The sequence below is a fragment of the Macrosteles quadrilineatus genome, unplaced genomic scaffold (genome assembly GCF_028750875.1).
Source record: "Macrosteles quadrilineatus isolate MER2022 unplaced genomic scaffold, UCM_ALF_1.0 Scaffold_35__1_contigs__length_1230758, whole genome shotgun sequence".
NCBI lineage: Eukaryota > Metazoa > Arthropoda > Insecta > Hemiptera > Cicadellidae > Macrosteles > Macrosteles quadrilineatus.
In genome coordinates this window covers 331,215-349,966 of record NW_026542628.1, presented here as the reverse complement: position 1 = coordinate 349,966, position 18,752 = coordinate 331,215, and the positions used below count along the sequence as shown (strand labels likewise).

The window sequence follows — 18,752 nt, the reverse complement described above, 5'->3', positions numbered from 1 at the left end:
GTCAGTTGTACGTCCTGCTCAGTAGAGTCAGACATCCAGACCATATAGTCGTCCTTGTCCGTCCTGATCGTGTCCAAGGTGGAATCGCATACGCGAAAAATATCGTGTATGACGATCTCCTCCTCTAACCCTGACTTGACTTTACCCTGACTTGACTTTAGCTGTAGGTTGTTGTATATATTTTCGTTTAGTTTTTTCTTTAGAAATAAGTAGTTTTTCGTGTGTTTTTAGTATTCTAGTTTGGCAGTACGATAAGGGGCCTGCCTTATCAAAAGTCCCCGTTGTTGTATATATTTTTTTCTTCTTTTTATTAGTTAGTTAAGTTGTTGTTTATAATTCTTTAGGTAGTTAGTAAAGTTTACTAACTTGTATATTTGTAAATAATTGTAAATATGGTTCCGACGTTTCCTGGCCTCCTCGTGGCGGAACTGGATATGCCATAAGTTTATGGCTAACCGACAGGGAAACAAACATTACTTGATCTATTTTAATAAATATATACATGAATATTTACTATAATCTATTTTATTAATATAACACTTTACTATTATCAACTTATTCACTTATCAATCTACTTATCTTATACCAAATTTTACTGACTTGTACATGTGTTAATAATTGTAAATATGGTTCCGACGTTTCCTGGCCTCCTCGTGGCGGAACCGGATATGCCTTGCAGTTTATGGCTAACCGACAGGGAAACAAACATTACTTGATCTATTTTCATTAATAAATTTATAATTATTTACTAACATCTTTTTACTTGAAATATTATAACTGTTAATATAAATAATTGTAAATTAATATGGTTCCTACGTTTCCTGGCCTCCCCGTGGCGGAACTGGATATGCCATACAGTTTGTGGCTAACTGACAGGGAAACTAAAATAACTTCATATATTTTCATAAACTTATACATGAATATTTACGATGAACTATTTACTTAATATAATACTTTACTATTCTCTACTTATCAATCTACTCGATTATTTTGTGAAATGGTTATTACTTCAATATCGATTTTCGCTTTTATGGGAGATATTTGGAGTATGTGGTGATGAAGTGGAGGAGAGGGAGAAGAGGAGGCAGAAAGATAACTTTTAAGCTGCTGCCTTTTTAAAATCTAATTTGACTTAGCTTAGGTGACCCAAGTTTCCACACCACGGGCAGCTGTTAGGCTAGACTTGTTTTTAACAATCTACTTATGTGATTTATAGATGTGAGAGGCTTGGACCATGTGAATTCCTTACTGCACATTTTTGCCCATTCCTGGATTTTGGCACCAGATGCGAGCATGAGGCAGAGGAGGAGGATGACGTGAAGGAATTTAATGTTGCCACTTTTTTAAATCTAATTTTACTTAGTTTAGTTTTTAAATTCTGTTAGTTTAATGCTCTTTCATATGATTTATAGATGCTCATGGATAACCCCAATTGAAGTTTCAACAGTGTACTACTTTAAACACTAAAAACACTTTAGCCCTCCACCCTTCTCGCCAACCCCCCCCCCCCCCCTACCTTCTCAAACTCTATAAAAAGGACATTTCAGAAGCAGACTGTTTTCCTCACCGGAAACAGGTTGATGTACGTGTCAACCTATGCTTATATTTAAGATTTCCTTCTGAATCCTTGTATGACATCCCCATGATATGACAGAAGATTGATATTTTCTTAACAAGTAGATTTTTAGGTGTGGTGTTGATGTAGCAAATCTTATTGATTTATCTGTTATCGGTTGGAAAATATTAAACTGGTCTGGGACTTTTGGGACAGTCTGTATATTCCTTATTTTTGTTACTAACCAGGTTGATGAGTCATATAATAGCTCACAATAAGCCACTCCTAAAGTTTGTCTTAGTAAAAAAGATTATGTATTTGATAGAATTTAGTAATTTGGATAAATGTGATTTATAGGGGGTTCATATTAAATACAATAATTTTAATGAAAAAATCTACAAACCTGATACCTGATTGATTTATCAATCAATAGTAATTATAAAACTCATTGAAAGCATAAGTTATTAATTTTTCAAATCAATAAATAATATCTAATTATTAATTATGAATGTGTTTAGTTAATTATTTAACAACTAATCACTATTTTAATTTTTTTTCTAGCTCCCATCTTAAGAAGATCAGAGAGGATAAGACTGAAAAATGAAAAAATAAAATCTAAAACTTGTTGTTTTGGATGTTAAGAATGTTTGAAGATGTATAAAATAAATATATATTTAAATAAGTTTTAAATTGGGTTTTACTTATAACTCTATATCACCTCCAATTAACCATTTATAATAATATAATAATTTTTACAATTATATTTATTTGCTCCATTTGACATAAGTTAGCCTACCTTTTAATGTTCTTAAAAGTGGGTTATACTTAGTTCAAGATGTCATGTTTATGGTATAAAAGTTTATATTCAGTATTGCATGTGGTTAGGAACTATAGAGATGAAACTGTGGTCAGTCTGAGGTCATGTGTTTATCAGCTGGTTTCTTATCTTTAACTATTCTTGAACACTTGTTTCTTTTGTTCAGTTCAGTGTCAGTGGAGATATTCGTGCTGTAAATCTTTAATAGGTAGGCATATTTTAGATATTATATAAGTAAATAAGTAGTATAAGTAAGTAGATTTCTTTTGGGTCTAAGTTATTTTAGAATATAGTATGTTTTATCAGCAGCTATTTGCAAACATGTTAGTTATAAATAAAGGAATTAAGTCATTGCTTAAACTTTTGTTCATTTTATTAATTTTTTATTAAAATAATTATAATTAAATTACAATATAAAATAGACTTATCTTATAATGTGGGGTAATCAGATTTCATATCTGCCTACCTTATAAATAGTATACAAACATTGAAAAAGACTAGATAGGTAAAATATATTCATTGATTTGTAATTCTTATTAATTTTTTTATAAGTACAAAAGTACACAAATCAGACTTTTTTTTACCCAAAACCTGATTTTTAGAAGAAAAACTAAAAATATATATTAAATTAAAACTCTTTAACAGTTTAAAAGTTTAAAACAACTCTAACAGAGACAATCAATTTGATATATAAAATAAAAAAATCACTTTTAACAACAAAAACAACTGTTTTTATATAATTTTTATGGTAATTATCAATTGTTTTAGCCTAAAGATGAGAAAACATGGTTTAAATGTAATCAAATTGAATAATATTATGAGTTATTTACAAATACAAATATTTTAGAAAAGTATTACAATCATAGTTGATATGGAAAATATATTAATTGGTTAAATATCTTAAGTTATTACTATGATAGTGGTTTAAATACCTTATTCTTGCAATCCGATTGTTGTCTTCATAACTAGTTTCAACCCGTTAGAAGGTCATCTTTAGGTGTGTATAAGGATGATATTACTTCATATGAAGGTTGTCAGTAACAGTTTTACTGCGTACATCACGCACATTTTTTTTATCACTCGTCGGTTTTATTCCCATTATCTCTGCTCTCCCCTTCTCTCTCCAGTCTCAAGTTTTTTACCTATCAAATTTATTTTATTAGATTATAGTTTTATAATTTAATAGTTTTAACACTTAAATACTTTATTACAGCAAAGGTTTATTTACCGCAACATATTGTATTAATTCAGAGTAAAATGGTGATAAATTTCGTTAAAATTTGATTAGTACAAGGATCGTAAATGTACTGAGTTTTACGACGTCTGTCCACTGGAGGACGAAAGTAACCTAAATCTGCCGGAAGTCGGCCAATCCGGGAGAAGTTCGCGGGGGAAGGAGCTGGGTGACGACCCAGTTCTGGAACCAGAGGATGATCGGAAGTTAGGGGTAGAAACGTGCAATGCACTCATACGTCTTGTAGGTTATGGAACGTCTTCCTAGTCGAAGACATCGTTGCCCGGGCGAGTACAGAAGTAGTGTTTGTGGCTAGGGTAAAGCCAGGTAAAATGAGAAATGTGAGTAATAAGATTTGTAATACTTGTGGTAGGATTGTTGATGTTGAGGTCGTGATACCTACGTTGTTGTACATGGAGGATATTTGCGGTTGTGGAAATAATGTTGTCGTAGTGAGGTCCGCAAGATGATAAAAAGCGTACGTCCAGTGTTGTATAATAAATTTAAATGATTATGATGTTATTTTGTTTCGTAAATTGCCGGTCGCGAGGGCCGAAGGGGTTAATGATTTGAAAAATGGGTTAAATAGTTATGAAATAGATGTTTCAGAAGTAAACCCTAAGTACAGTTGTGTAGCTAGTGTAAGTAATGCCTACCATTCAGTAAATGAACAGGAAAATTGCGTAGAGTTTAAAGATATTATTTGCAGTGATGTATGGGGAGAAATAAAAGAGGAAAATGATAATTCTGACGCTTCCGAGAAATGGGATAAAATGTTTGCCATGGAAGGCAAAGTAGATATTGATCGTTTAATTGATTTAAAGTTGGAACATTTAATCTCAGAGGATAGAAAGGTTATGAGGCCAGTACCCCCAGAAGAATCCCCAGATAGATCCTTTGAGTTGTTTAGAGTCTTTAACCTCCCTGTATACGATCAGAAGTTAAGGGCATATGTAAGTTTCCATAGTCCGTCCCCATATCTAGCTATTACACCGGATCGACAGCGGTATGCCACTCTGAGCGAGGAACAACTCCAGCGCTGTACCCAGGGTCAGCAGGCACTGTGTCAACCACTATTCCCAATCCAGCTGTGAAGCTCAACTGCTAGCCGAGCGAGGAACGACGATCCCAGGAGTCTGTCAGAGACGAGTGCCTCATGGACCAGTGGACACTGTGTCTCACCAGCAATAACATTGACTTTCGAATGCAGAAATGAAGTGAGGCAAACAACGATTAGAATCAACGGGGCTGGAATATTACAAAATTCGTCTCATTGTCACATTTTCAACAGCAACTATTCGCTTCTTCCATATAGCACCGGTTTTATGAAATTCAAAAATTTCCGAGAATCCATAGTTCTGCCAGAATTGGAGACGCTCTTGAACATCAAAGAGCAGGCGCTGGTGCAGTCGTATGTCATCCAAACACGCAATATTACAGAGCTGAAGCCGATCGATGAGGTCGTTAGATCTTCTAGTACTTTTGGGTCCACTTATTCCCACCTAACTTCAGTATTGGAACACATCCGGATACAGCAGAGAGACCTGAAGGCGGCGCAAACGGTAGCCTGGGGAGCTGGCACAGTAATTATTTTGTGCGTCATCGCTTGTTTGACCTGCTACTGTCGAAAGCCATTGGGAAAGGTTGTTCAGCTAATTTATTTATTTATTTATTTATTTATTTATTTAGATAACAATACTACATTACAGGCATAGAGCCCAATTACAATGCAGCATTAATCTTTAAGTCCATTATAGAAAGTCCATGCAGTCTTCTTGGTAGGTACACACAACATCACAATTTACATAATATTTAACTACTAAGACAAGATAACAACCAATAAATAATAATAATAACATTTCATAAAAACAATAAATAGACATATCAATAAATAAAGTAACGAAAACAAAACTCTCAGAACGGTTAAAAAAATATTATATAGTTTTCTGTGCAGAAGCAACCAGCTGGGACGTATGCCAACACTAATCCGCAGGCCAGCCCGCCAAGTCCACCCCGCAAGCGCGCACCAAACGCGCCGGCCGACCAATACGGCACAGTGCCGTGTAAAAACACAACACAGTACAATCACTCAGTCAGCCAGCACCCCCAGCACACGCCCGCGGAATAAACTCAAAGAGCAGCCAAACAAATCAATATCAACACACGCCGAAACAGAGTTATACAGTTTTGTCATTACATTTACAGGCGAATTTGCTCCAAGATTTGTTCGAGAGTAGTGAGGGGAGAACAGGAAGCGACAACGAGAATTGTGCCGAGGCACATTAAACTGGACTTTGGACAACAAGGCCCCGCTATCCAGCTTACCGCTCACCAGATTATGCAGGCATACCAACACAGACACTCGCCGCCGCTTATCAAGGGAATCTAGTTCAAACAATGATAACAGCTCAGAATAGGGAACACTAGTAGTATAGTGGCCAAACTCTTTGTAATACAAAAACCTGAGAAATTTTGTCTGAACCTTTTCAATAGTATCAGACAGATAGCGCTGATGAGGGTTCCATACAACTGACCCAAACTCCAACTTTGATCTTACCAACGAGCAATACAGTAACCTTATTACACCAGTATTTCTCAAGAAATTACTCGACCTACGTATGAACCCCAGAATAGAAAAAGCGGATTTACAAATGGAAGTAATATGGTGAATGAAAGAGAGTTTTGAGTCAAAAGTGATTCCCAGATCCTTAATAATTGATTTGACAGAAACAATTCTACCTCTCATTGAATAATTGAAGACTATTTTATTCACTTCAGATTTTCTTGTAAAAGACATTACAAAACATTTATCTACATGAAATTTCAAGTGGTTATCGCTCCACGATAAAAGACGATCTATATCTTCCTGCACTTTCAAACAATCTGACACACAAGTAACTTTACGAAACATTTTCAAATCATCAGCATATAACAAATATTCACAGTTTCGGATGCAATCAGTATGTCGTTTATGAATATTGTGAACAGCAGTGGGCCTAAATTTGAACCCTGAGGTACCCCTGAATATGCACGGAATTCAGAAGATGAAAATCCGCCATAGCAAACATATTGAACTCTATCATGAAGATATGAAGAAAACAATTTAACAAGAGGACTAGAAAGTCCAAAATAATTTAGTTTTGAAAGCAGTGTCAAATGGTTGACCTTGTCAAATGCCTTTTCGAAATCTGTGTAAATTACGTCCACCTGATCTCCAGAATCCATTGCCGACAAACAATATTCAGAAAAATTAATCAAGTTGGACGTGATCGATCTACCAGGAAAGAAACCATGTTGGTGCGGGCTGATGAAACTCTTTACATGAACAAATAACCTTGAATGTATTATGGTCTCGAATACCTTGACAGGTGAGCTAAGAATTGCCACTGGCCGATAATTTTTTATTTCTGACTTCTGACCCTTTTTGAAAATAGGGACAACCTTAGCATTTTGGGTGATCAGCCACTGTCAAGGAGCCCAGACGGGGCCACCATCATCGACTGTGGACAGCGAGGTGCCTAGCCCGACTCCAACTATGTACCGGAGAGCAATCATGCCAAGTGCAGGGGTCCAATGAAGCAGCCACGCTAGAATCAACATCACATCCACCCTCGACCGTTCACAAGCAGGAGAAGTTCACCGGGCGGAGTCCTCAGCTCGAGAAGAAACCAATTTGTAACCCTCAGAAGTATCGCCAAATCAGTGAATTCGTGTGAATGTGCAAGTGTGGTGAGTGAAGGGGCAATATGTGTGTTATTTTGTGTTCATTATGGTATTGTAGTATTTAGTAATCTATTATGTTATATCCGCAGCAACATGGTAAGCACTAAGATCAGTGCTAAACGCGATAGTGTTGACGCGGGTGCGGTACATACGTGTGGTATGTACGCGTACCGGATTCGCTGTAAGTGGACATATAGCATGTGCATTTACCGAATTGCAGTTAATAAATATGAGGTAATGCTGCGGTGTTATGAGAAATGTATTGATGTTGGCATTAATTGTCAATTGATGATGACGGCGGGTCTCTAAGCATGTGTCTTTCCGAATCTATTGAAATTCATTGTAATCAAAATTCAAAGGCGTTAAGAGCCACCCCAGTGACCGGACAGGTCTTAAAAGATTGCCTGTTCGTTTTGGGTAACAGCACCCTGCCAATTGAGGCTCAAGCGGTCCCTTAGTCAAGTTATACCATCCTCAGGGTTATTTGTCTTCCTTGTCTACCTAGGGTTGTAAGCAGTATTAATGTAACTGGTTGTATGTTCCTTAAGTATTTAAGTTCGAAGGTTGTATTGTTTAGAATTTAAGTTTGAGAGTGCTACCTTAGATGTTTTAGTATGTGTTTTTAATGCGTAGAGTTAGGTTCACGCAATGGGCAAATGGTGTGTATAAATTAATTATTGAATGTTAAATGTGTAATGAAGTGAATGGGAAAATTAGAAAGTGTTAAAGTAGGCAAATGTCTGTATGAATGGATTATGGAGTGTAAATGCGTAACGTTAGGATGTTCCCTTAACTGTGGATATACCCTTTGTTAAAATATAACAAAATTAAGAATTGTATATAGAAAATGTATATAAACTTCATGTTTCAAGTTCAATTTTATACATTAAGAATAAAAATAATTATAAAAAAAGCGAGGCTATCCAAATGAGTGTTTAACAGAATCCAATGGAGAGACAACAGATATTAAACAAAAATCTAAACAACTGAAGAAAGACTACACGGATCAAAAAAGCAAGACTAGTGTGCTAGAGGAGAGGATCTGTATCTTGGAACGGTTCAACACAAGAAATAACATCATAATAAGAGGGATTCCAATGACTCCAGATGAAAACGTATACGATATCATAGAACAGGTGGCGGCTGCAATTAGAATACCGTTTCAAAGAAGCCAACTGATGGCTGCACACAGGATCTCTACTTCTCGTCGATTACATTCATCGGACATACTCGTCAGATTTCTCAGATTCCAGACTAGAAACAAGTGGCTCGTGGGTTTCAAAATGGTCGGAAAGAACCTAACTGCGGACCAGATAAACAAGGACTTTGATTGCCAGCGTGTGCACATCGGAGGGCACAGAACACCTGAAAACGAGCTGTTCCTCAAATCGTTGAAGGAAAAATACAGGATCTCTACTTCTCGTCGATTACATTCATCGGACATACTCGTCAGATTTCTCAGATTCCAGACTAGAAACAAGTGGCTCGTGGGTTTCAAAATGGTCGGAAAGAACCTAACTGCGGACCAGATAAACAAGGACTTTGATTGCCAGCGTGTGCACATCGGAGGGCACAGAACACCTGAAAACGAGCTGTTCCTCAAATCGTTGAAGGAAAAATGCCTGGCCGCGGGCTTCGCCGATGTGTGGCAGTCGGATGATGGTAAGGTGTTCGCGATGAAAACCCGGTTCAGCCCTTTTGTAAGGATCAAGGACACCAGGGACATCGATGCACTCAAATCGAGGTGGAAGTGAGTTGAAATTAAGTAGTATTTTTGTAAGTAAACAGTAACTCTGATTTTATTTTAACAGAATGTGCATTCACGTGTTATTTATTCTTACTTTTTTAATTTCACATTTACTTTTGTTACCCCCCCCCCCCCCCGCCCCAGAAACATATGATTAAATGCTTCTATATAACATGACAATGAGCTTTGTATGTCAGGGGTAGCAGTATGTTTTGTAAATAGGTCTGTTAATGTATTTTCCAATATTTTCAAGAATGTATAAGAGGTGTAAATAAATTTTGTTAGTCAAGTAGTGCGCATAGAATGGCATATGATATTGTTTTGTATTGTAAATAGGTCTGTTAATGTAATTTCCAATATTTTCAAGAATTTATAATTGGTATGAATAAACTTTGTTAGTCAAGTAGTGCACATAGTATGGCATATAATGTTATTATCAAAACATAAAAAATTAACGAATTGTATCCATAAGTTAGGTGTTGATTTGTATTAATTGTGTTTTTCTGTCTGTCTCTGTACTGAAAAAATAAAAAGGAATCTTTAACCATTGCTGTATACGAATCGAAGCTCACGAATCTTAAAAAAAAAACTTATGAGAATTATTTTACTATTCAACTTTTTGAGGAAAGGTTGGGGAAATAACAATGGTTAAAGAATGATCTTACTGATTTCCTATAATCAATGACAAAATCTCAGAGTAAATAAACTAACCTCATAAATCTATAGAATATTTTTTATTCAACCAGCTGTTAGTTATAACTAATTATATTTCACTAAACAAACTAAATATTTTAAAGACTGCTCAAAAAAATAAATTAAAACATCTATTATTTTACTATGTATATTTAAATAAACTTTCATTCCCTTATCGATTACATAAACCTATCAATGGTTGAGTTGATCACCCCTGTATATTGATCTGTTATGTACATCTTTAATATTTCCATAATCCTTCAGTCGAACCATTTAAAGTCATCAGGAATTATAACTGTTATTAGTTTTTTTAAATAACACCGGTAATACTTAGCAATTGCTGGAATTTGAGCAACAGAGACATTTTGTTAAAACTAAATGTCATCATTTGTTATCTCACATAAACTACAGTTTTTTCCTTTACAAAAAGTAAGAATTGCTGCTATTAGTTACTCACTACTAACATTTGTTGTGTAACAGCTTTTACTTGCCACAGCAATAAATTAAAGGGAGGGGGGCCAGTTGCCGTGTAGAAAGTACCAAAGCACCTTTAAAACCTCCTATATAAGCACATTGCTCTCAGATTGATTTCAGTCACAATGTCAGCACAACGAACACATTTCATTGTCTACATTTCTCGATTAATGACGAGAGAAGAGGCCGTGGAGGAGTACATGCTTTTGGATAGCATTTTTGACTTCCAGGCATTGACAACAGACCCTCCTAATAAAGGTTAGTAAAATAATAAAATGTAGTCAATTAACCATGTAGAAAAAACACATTAACAAATTTTTATAATCATATACTAAATAATTTGTTTTTAAGCTATTTACAAAGGTCTGGAGAACATTTTGTGTTATAATCAAATTAGGTCTAATCATCGGCTGATTTTTTTAACTCTTTTGCAACTGATTAGGGTTTAAATAATTGAAATGTACTTGCATTAGAGCTAGACTTCGTTTATGATATTAAGACTAACACAAAAAAAGCCACTTGGAAATTTTTTTTTAATTACATAGTAGTTAGTTAAACTGGTACCATACGCTTGATATAATACAGGGTGTTTGTGAACTCTCTGAAAAAAATTCACAGGATTGTTGCTTAGATCAATACAAGAATATTTTACATTATAAACATAGGTCGCCGGAACCTCTTTTTCTAGCTGTACGTCTGTATGTGATTTTGTGTATATTTACAATATCGACCCCCTCTAGCCCCCCCCCCCTACCGACTAAGATGCCTTAAATATGGAGCATTCAAGCCATTTCCATCAGTTTGTTCCATCAGTCAGTTTGATCAGTGCGTGAGTTTTCATTCCTTTTAATTTAAAATTTTTAGTTTCATTTAATTTAATTTAATTTAATTTATTTTAACAGTAAACACCATTTATATTATTATTATTTAAATCAGTTAAATTTAATCTTTTTAAAATGGCGTCAACATCATCAACGAGAACAGCTGCAGCTAACTACGAGAACGATGATGGTCCTTTTCCCAACACCACCGGTGCGAAGAAACTACTATGCGGTATATGCTGGAAGCCTATTTTAATAAGATGTATATTGGCGTGTGGAAACGAATTTTGTTTAAGGTGTGTCCCGAAATGGAGAAAACGCACGTGGACCTGCTGCCTCGTATGCCAGAGGCCATTAATGGTCTTTTGAACCAGGTAGTTTGTATTTATATGTTAAATTAGAAATCTATCTTTCATTCTAACAGTCTTTCATTACTTGAGGTTATAGTTTAACATTTTGCATTTTCCATTACCGAAGAACAATAAAAACTAAATTTTATATGCACTTGCCTTTGGTACATGAATATTAGGAGTTATAAATAGTAGGGTTGAGTATGTTTCTGTTTGTTTTAGTAGTAAGAGTGTTAATGTTTTTGTTTGTTCACATAGTATATAATGATATATGATATATTTTATAATCGATGCTTAGTGAGTAATGCTTTTTAGAAACAAGTTCACATGTTTAATTTAATTCAATCCATAATATTAACCAGATGTTGTAAATTATTGTTTGTCTTTACTTTGTTTGATTTTTATCATTTAAAAGTAAGTAAAAGCTTTGAGTTTTTCATTTGTTTTATTATTTGAAAATGTGTTTTTATCTAATTAGTAAGTTAATAGTTTGTGATAGGTAAATTTATTGGAATATAATCTCATTTTACTCTTTTTTTCATGTCAGATTTCAAAAAGCACCATTTAAACATTCATCAAAACAGGACGAAGGACGGGTCCTTTGCTAGTCTTTGTATATATTTGTTAGTGTGTATTATAAAAACAACTGTATTCAAAACAACTAACTATTTGTCTTCTTACCGAAACATCTTATATATGTTTGTATTTGTGTATTAAATTATTTCCTTGAAGTATGTAATTTCGTATTTTATGTTGAATTAACTGTTTTCTGATTTTGTGTATAACAAACTGTAAATTCCTTTTACTGATTGTAAATAGTTCTACATCACTAACTAGAAGCCTTTTTGTAGTAATTGTTAATTTAAACACTGCAGTTGCAAGTGTAATTTTAATATTTTGTAGTACCAATACACCAGACTGTTAATTAATATATAGGATTAAATTTTAAACGCATTTTATAACATACTTGTCTCTTGTTACGTTGGTTTAGTTTTTAATTTCTTATTTTATACTTAGTGTTTATCTGATTTTTACATAACAAATTGTAATTTATTTTCATTTTGCATTTGCAGGTAAATAGGACACCACCAGAACAGTTCTATCAATTAAACATTATTTTAAACATGCAGTTTCTTTTTTTACCTTACACTAGACTGTCATTTAATTAATGCAGGCCTATCATTATTTTTATACTACGTCTCATGTTTAAATTATCTGAATGAAAACACTATGAATGTACATTCAGCTGTTAAATTACGATTCACATTTTAAACTGAAATTGTTGTATGGATAATATTGTTGTACTATTGAATGGATGGACTCTTGTGTAAACATACCTTGAAATCATATTAAGTGAGACTAATTGGTCAATGTTTATAATCTATGAAAGCTAAAGCGACAATAGGCGGACGGTGCACCTTCTGCAGTAGCCTATCTATACAAACTATAATGTATATATAACACTATAATATCTAGAACTAATATGATGGTCAACTTATACAGTACATAATCCACTGTTTTGGTATCTTGAACTTTTTGAGGTGACACATATGTCGTCAAATCGTAGTTAAAATTGTTTAAAAACTGTTAAAACTTAGATAGAAACTCTGAAAGTTTTTCTGATAGCAGATGGCTATTCTGTATATATTAAAAGGTTCAGTTTTTATTTTTACTTATCTTAATTATCAGGAACATATTAAGTGGATTTATACTGGGTTCATATATAAAAATTATCATAATCATCTTTCAATTTAAAACTAAACACAATGTTGTTTGGAATGATAAATTTAAAATTTAAGATATTTTATTGGTGAATTAAATACAGTCACAGAATTGCTAGTAGAACTCATACTAATATCTATAGAGAAAGCACATGTGATATTTCACTCATTGGTAATAGCAAACGAGTTGTTAAAAAGAAGATGGACAAATTTCAAACCGAGTTTTATAACTTTATTAATAATGGTAACAAATATATGACACCGTTCCAGGACGTTTCAACTGCACTGTATAAAAGCACAATATACAAAATAAAAGATTGTTTTAAACTTCTTTATAACACTACACATACTTATTAAAAATACTAATGTAATTGATACCAAGTTATAAGCCTATGCAAAACTAATTAAAAATTGCTTCATATTATACACATATCAACATATGTCATTATATGAATTCATTATATCAACATATGATATCAACATTATGTAATATTTGTTTAGTACAATTCTTTAAACCAAGACATAGTGTAGGCTAGTTGAACATTTATCTGTGAGCTGGCGAGCTGCTATTTTTTGGTAGAGTTGCTTATTTAATGGTGTTTAAATTATTAAAAACAGTGAAACTTAGTTTCCAGTGTTTTCCTTTTTCATATTAGATAAAACATTATAAGATCTGTCCGGAAGAGTACACAACAGAGAACAGAAAACCATGCTTGCTGTACAGAAAAGCGGAAATAACAGAGATTAAAACGTTTTAAAAGTGACGTAAATAAGTTTTTTTTTTGTTATCGAGACAAAAAAAATATTTATAAACAATATAAAAATAAACATCTTTCAAGTAGAGTATTATAGTGTATTATGAAGAGGTTAATTAGCTCGGACTAGGTCACCATACTCTCCTGCCTTACACGAGCTTCTTGTGTAACGCAGTACTGCACAAAATTGCACAATCATTACCCCCACTTAGAAACTGCAATGTCACATTTAACTCTATAACCTTGTCTTTGTTGTCGCTTCCTCTTGGCAGTTCATAAGACCAGTTTTCTGTGTATAGGTATGGCTGTTAATAAATAAACACCGTAGCCAGGAATTGCATTGTTTAACTGCATACTACATTTGTGTCGTAGTACATCAATCTAGACTGTGTTGCATTCCTTATGTCATGTCTTGTGCGTGACTATCATTTTTAATGAATGGTTTTGACAAGCCAAAAAATGTATACAATTAAACATTTTCCGTTGAATTATACATATTTCTAAAAGTTTTAGGAATGTTAGTAGACAGACAGACTAACGCTGAGATCTTTTATAGGGGTTAAACATATTAAAAGCTATTATGAAATATAATTAAAAACTTACAGTAAACAATCAGTCCATGAATCAATTAGACCTAAATCCAATAATCTTAACCATAAAAGATAACTCATCCTCTGGTTGTATAACCAAACAATAACGTACAAAACATGAAATTAACTCTAAAATAATAGAAACAAAATTTCGTCGACACTTGCCACCAGTTTCAATGGAAACTATAGACGAAAAATGAGCTTCAAGATTCACAATGGGATGACAATAATTCTTTGATTTTATATTCAATGTGGTTCAGAGATTCTCTAAACTCCTGCCTTTTCGATTTTATCAGATAGTTTGTAACGCCTGGGGTGAATTCGATTTGAGTGCTATAACGCAAAAGGATAAGTTCTGAAAGCCGTTTGATTGTGCCAAGCAGTAATATATCCTGAGTAAAGTTGTCGGCCAATGTACTTATGATTGATCGATAAATATATTTTAACTCATAACTGTCAGTCCACGTCTTTCTTTTCATCAAACATGTCGGGGGTAGTCCACTTGGTCCACAATTCATATGAGTTTCAAAACTACAGGAAGAAACTGGCATAGCTTGTAGATAATCAATTTGATTTCCTTCAATAGTAGATGAATGGAAAGTGCTTAAACAGTTTTCATCACACAATCCTTTGGAAACTTTCTTTTTTATGGTAAGATATCTTAACCACTCGATAAGAACCCATTTGGGGTACAATAAACGCACCGGAGATATGACATTGTCCTTCAGTTGTTGAAATTGGCATATTCTTTGTTTTAACAACTCGTTTGCTATTACCAATGTGTGAAATATCACATGTGTTTTTTTCTTTAAAGATATTAAAATGAGTTTTTCTAGAAACTCAGTGATTGTATTCAATTCACCAATCAAATTGTCTAAGCCTTCAAATTCATTTTGCCAAATAACACTGTGTTTAGTTTTAAATTTTAACATGTTCATCATTATTTTTTACACACAAACATAGTGTAAATACACTTATTGTGTTCCTAATAACTGAGATAAGTAAAAATAAAAATTCAACTCTTTAATATAGAATTGCTTTTATACTGGTACAGTCTATATAGCACCAACGGTTTTTTTATATATTTCAGTACGCCGTCAATACAAGATAGAAAATCTGTGTCACACTTACGTCTTCAGATAGTTGGCTAGGCACTAGGCAGGCGCACAACTTAATGCCTCAAGATTGATATACTATTAAACAAAAACTTCGCTCTTGTAGCCACGCTTGATAACAAGTACAATTTTCACATGTAGCTCACCCAATCGTATTAAAAGTATATTTACATTGTAATGATCCTTTTGTTTCCATGAAAATAAGTACATTTTCATAAATATTTTCATCAAACTATTCTCATAATCATAAAACTTTAGAATCTTGGGAGCAGAATTTGTACCTCTTATTAGTATTTACAGCTGACTTGAATTGATATTTTTTACTTCCGAATGTGAACAACTAAAGTGGGAGTTAAGTGGCAGGTTTAACTGAAGCCGTCACACTCATCTTGAGTGTAAGATCACGGGGTGTTCCATCGTGGGGTTGTTGCGTCGATATATATCGATGGGTTGTTGTGGGGTGTCAACATCGTGGGGTTTTTGCGTCGATATATATCGATGGGTTGTTGTGGGGTGTCAACATCGTGGGGTTGTTGCGTCGATATATATCGATGGGTTGTTGTGGGGTGTCAACATCGTGGGGTTGTTGCGTCGATATATATCGATGGGTTGTTGTGGGGTGTCAACATCGTGGGGTTGTTGCGACGATATATATCGATGGGTTGTTGTGGGGTGTCAACATCGTGGGGTTGTTGCGTCGATATATATCGATGGGTTGTTGTGGGGTGTTCCATCGTGGGGTTGTTGCGTCGATATATATCGATGGGTTGTTGTGGGGTGTTCCATCGTGGGGTTGTTGCGTCGATATATATCGATGGGTTGTTGTGGGGTGTTCCATCGTGGGGTTGTTGCGTCGATATATATCGATGGGTTGTTGTGGGGTGTCAACATCGTGGGGTTGTTGCGTCGATATATATCGATGGGTTGTTGTGGGGTGTTCCATCGTGGGGTTGTTGCGTCGATATATATCGATGGGTTGTTGTGGGGTGTCAACATCGTGGGGTTGTTGCGTCGATATATATCGATGGGTTGTTGTGGGGTGTTCCATCGTGGGGTTGTTGCGTCGATATATATCGATGGGTTGTTGTGGGGTGTCAACAATCGCGGTTCACCCATCATACTGTACACATCATTTCTCAAACTTTTTCAGCATCAAAACTATTCATCATCCCGAGTAATTATTTTATCATCTCTTTTTATCTCCGTTGTGTTATTAGGGCCTACTCTCCCTTAATTAGAGTAGTGGTGGCAGCGATTACTCCTGTAGACCCTTGGACTTTTCTCGTGACCGGTACGGGCGGGATAGTTCGGACATTATCGTCTCAAGAGACTGATTTTTTATCTGTGTCGACCCGCTCGTTTGAAGATAGAAGATAGAAGAAAGAAGCGAGAAGATAGAAGACGTTCGCCGCTACATGATAGTTGGAATCTACCAACAGCGAGACGAGGCAGGGGTCCAATGATCACGGGGCGTTTTGGCAACATCGTCACCATCCAACATCGTCACCATCCTGGTCGCCGTTGCCGTGGTCACTAAGTAAGAACTTTGGTGAGCTTGAATGATTTTTTATAAGCGATAAGAATTGTAGGAAATGCTTTCTGTAGAATAATAATTGTGTGTCTGTTTCGTATAAGCAAGGCGTATTACTGTTAGATTAAGGTTAAAGGGCATATGTATAAAATTTGAATCTTATATTACTGTACTTATAAAACAAGATGTCTAGTGAAGTGGTAGGAACTGACACATATAGGCAGAAAATGGAGGCAGGAAATTCTCCTCACGGCACAGAGGATGAGGCACAAGACGAGGTGCCGAACAGTCTCGAACACAGTGATGGGGAGTCAGATACAAGCAGTATACGTACGTTTAGGGCTGTTGTTGATTCGGATGAAGAATCCCCTATGGGCCCCGAGGACAGTGATGGGGAGTCAGATACAAGCAGTATGCGTACGTTTAGGGCTGTTGTTGATTCGGATGAAGAATCCCCTATGGGCCCCGAGGACAGTGATGGGGAGTCAGATACTAGCAGTATGCGTACGTTTAGGGCTGTTGTTGCGGAATTCCTCGAGTATAGGGATGATTCGGATGAAGAATCCCCTATGGGCTCCGAGGACAGTGATGGGGAGTCAGATACAAGCAGTACGTTGGGGGCTATTGTTGCGGAATTCGTCAGTGAGTATTACGTTACGGGCCCCAATGAAGAATGAGTCGTACTTGTGGTGACTCAGGGGAGGGGGCCGAATGAAATCGATCCATCATTCATCTGTGTGTACTACACGTCTACCTAGCATTGATAATAAAAGTACCTGTACTAAGATTCATTAATAGACCATTGGTATAGCTTGATAACGAAATAGGTATAGATCATATTTACTATAGCTGACGGTATCTATGTTTAACGAAGTAAAGATTGAGTGAATGGAAGGAGAGAGTGTAGTGAATGAGTGTGTGAATTACGGCCAATGAATGTAGAATGAATCTAGTTTGTAAGTTAAATGACTGTGCTATCTTTACCAAGTAGTAATGTACGTATACTGTCATGTTATAAAATCTTTACATTTTAAACTCAGAATTGCTCATGTAGAACTAACTAGCTAATAATTTTATTGTTGCGTGACTGAATTCGTATTAAACTTATATACGAGTGTAACCGAATCGTGGATTTAATTTATACTTTCACACTTTAAATATTACAAAGATTTAAATATCAAAGTCCAAGTATGATAATATATCAAACCGTGAGTATTTGTACCGAATTAAGTAAAATGTGAATCGATAAGGAGAGCTTTAACGTAAATAAGAAAATAATAAATATATAGGTGTGTAAAAAAGGAGAAAAATCATGGATCTATATAGATTTAAGTATAAATATAAATGTATGCATACTATAAGAACGAATATATTTGAGTGGTATTGTTCTAGCTGATAGTGTAGGTTTTCAAGCCTAACACATTACCTATATAGATTAGAAATTAACTAGCTAATTGTACAGATTTGACATCTAACATATTACCTAGGAGGAAAGTAGCTATGTCTAGCTATATGCATTGATAACTTTAATCGTGCATTTACCTAGGGCATACCAGCGCGGAGAAAGTGGAATGTTACTAAGAGCTCTTGACGTGAATACACGTCAGATGTTTACAGATTAATGGG

The 18,752-nt window shown here is 34.9% G+C and overlaps 1 protein-coding gene across 1 annotated transcript; it reads left to right on the top strand.

Moving 5' to 3' along the window:
• The first annotated feature begins 17,311 nt into the window (after positions 1 to 17,311).
• On the top strand, positions 17,312 to 17,803 carry LOC129005806 (clumping factor B-like). Its single transcript, XM_054434814.1, has one exon. The coding sequence runs from the start codon at positions 17,312 to 17,314 to the stop codon at positions 17,801 to 17,803; it is 492 nt and encodes a 163-aa protein (XP_054290789.1).
• The last annotated feature ends 949 nt before the right edge of the window (positions 17,804 to 18,752 follow it).

Coding starts and splice junctions, on each gene's coding strand:
- LOC129005806 (XM_054434814.1), top strand. CDS start 17,312: ATGTCTAGTGAAGTGGTAGGAACTGACACATATAGGCAGAAAATGGAG.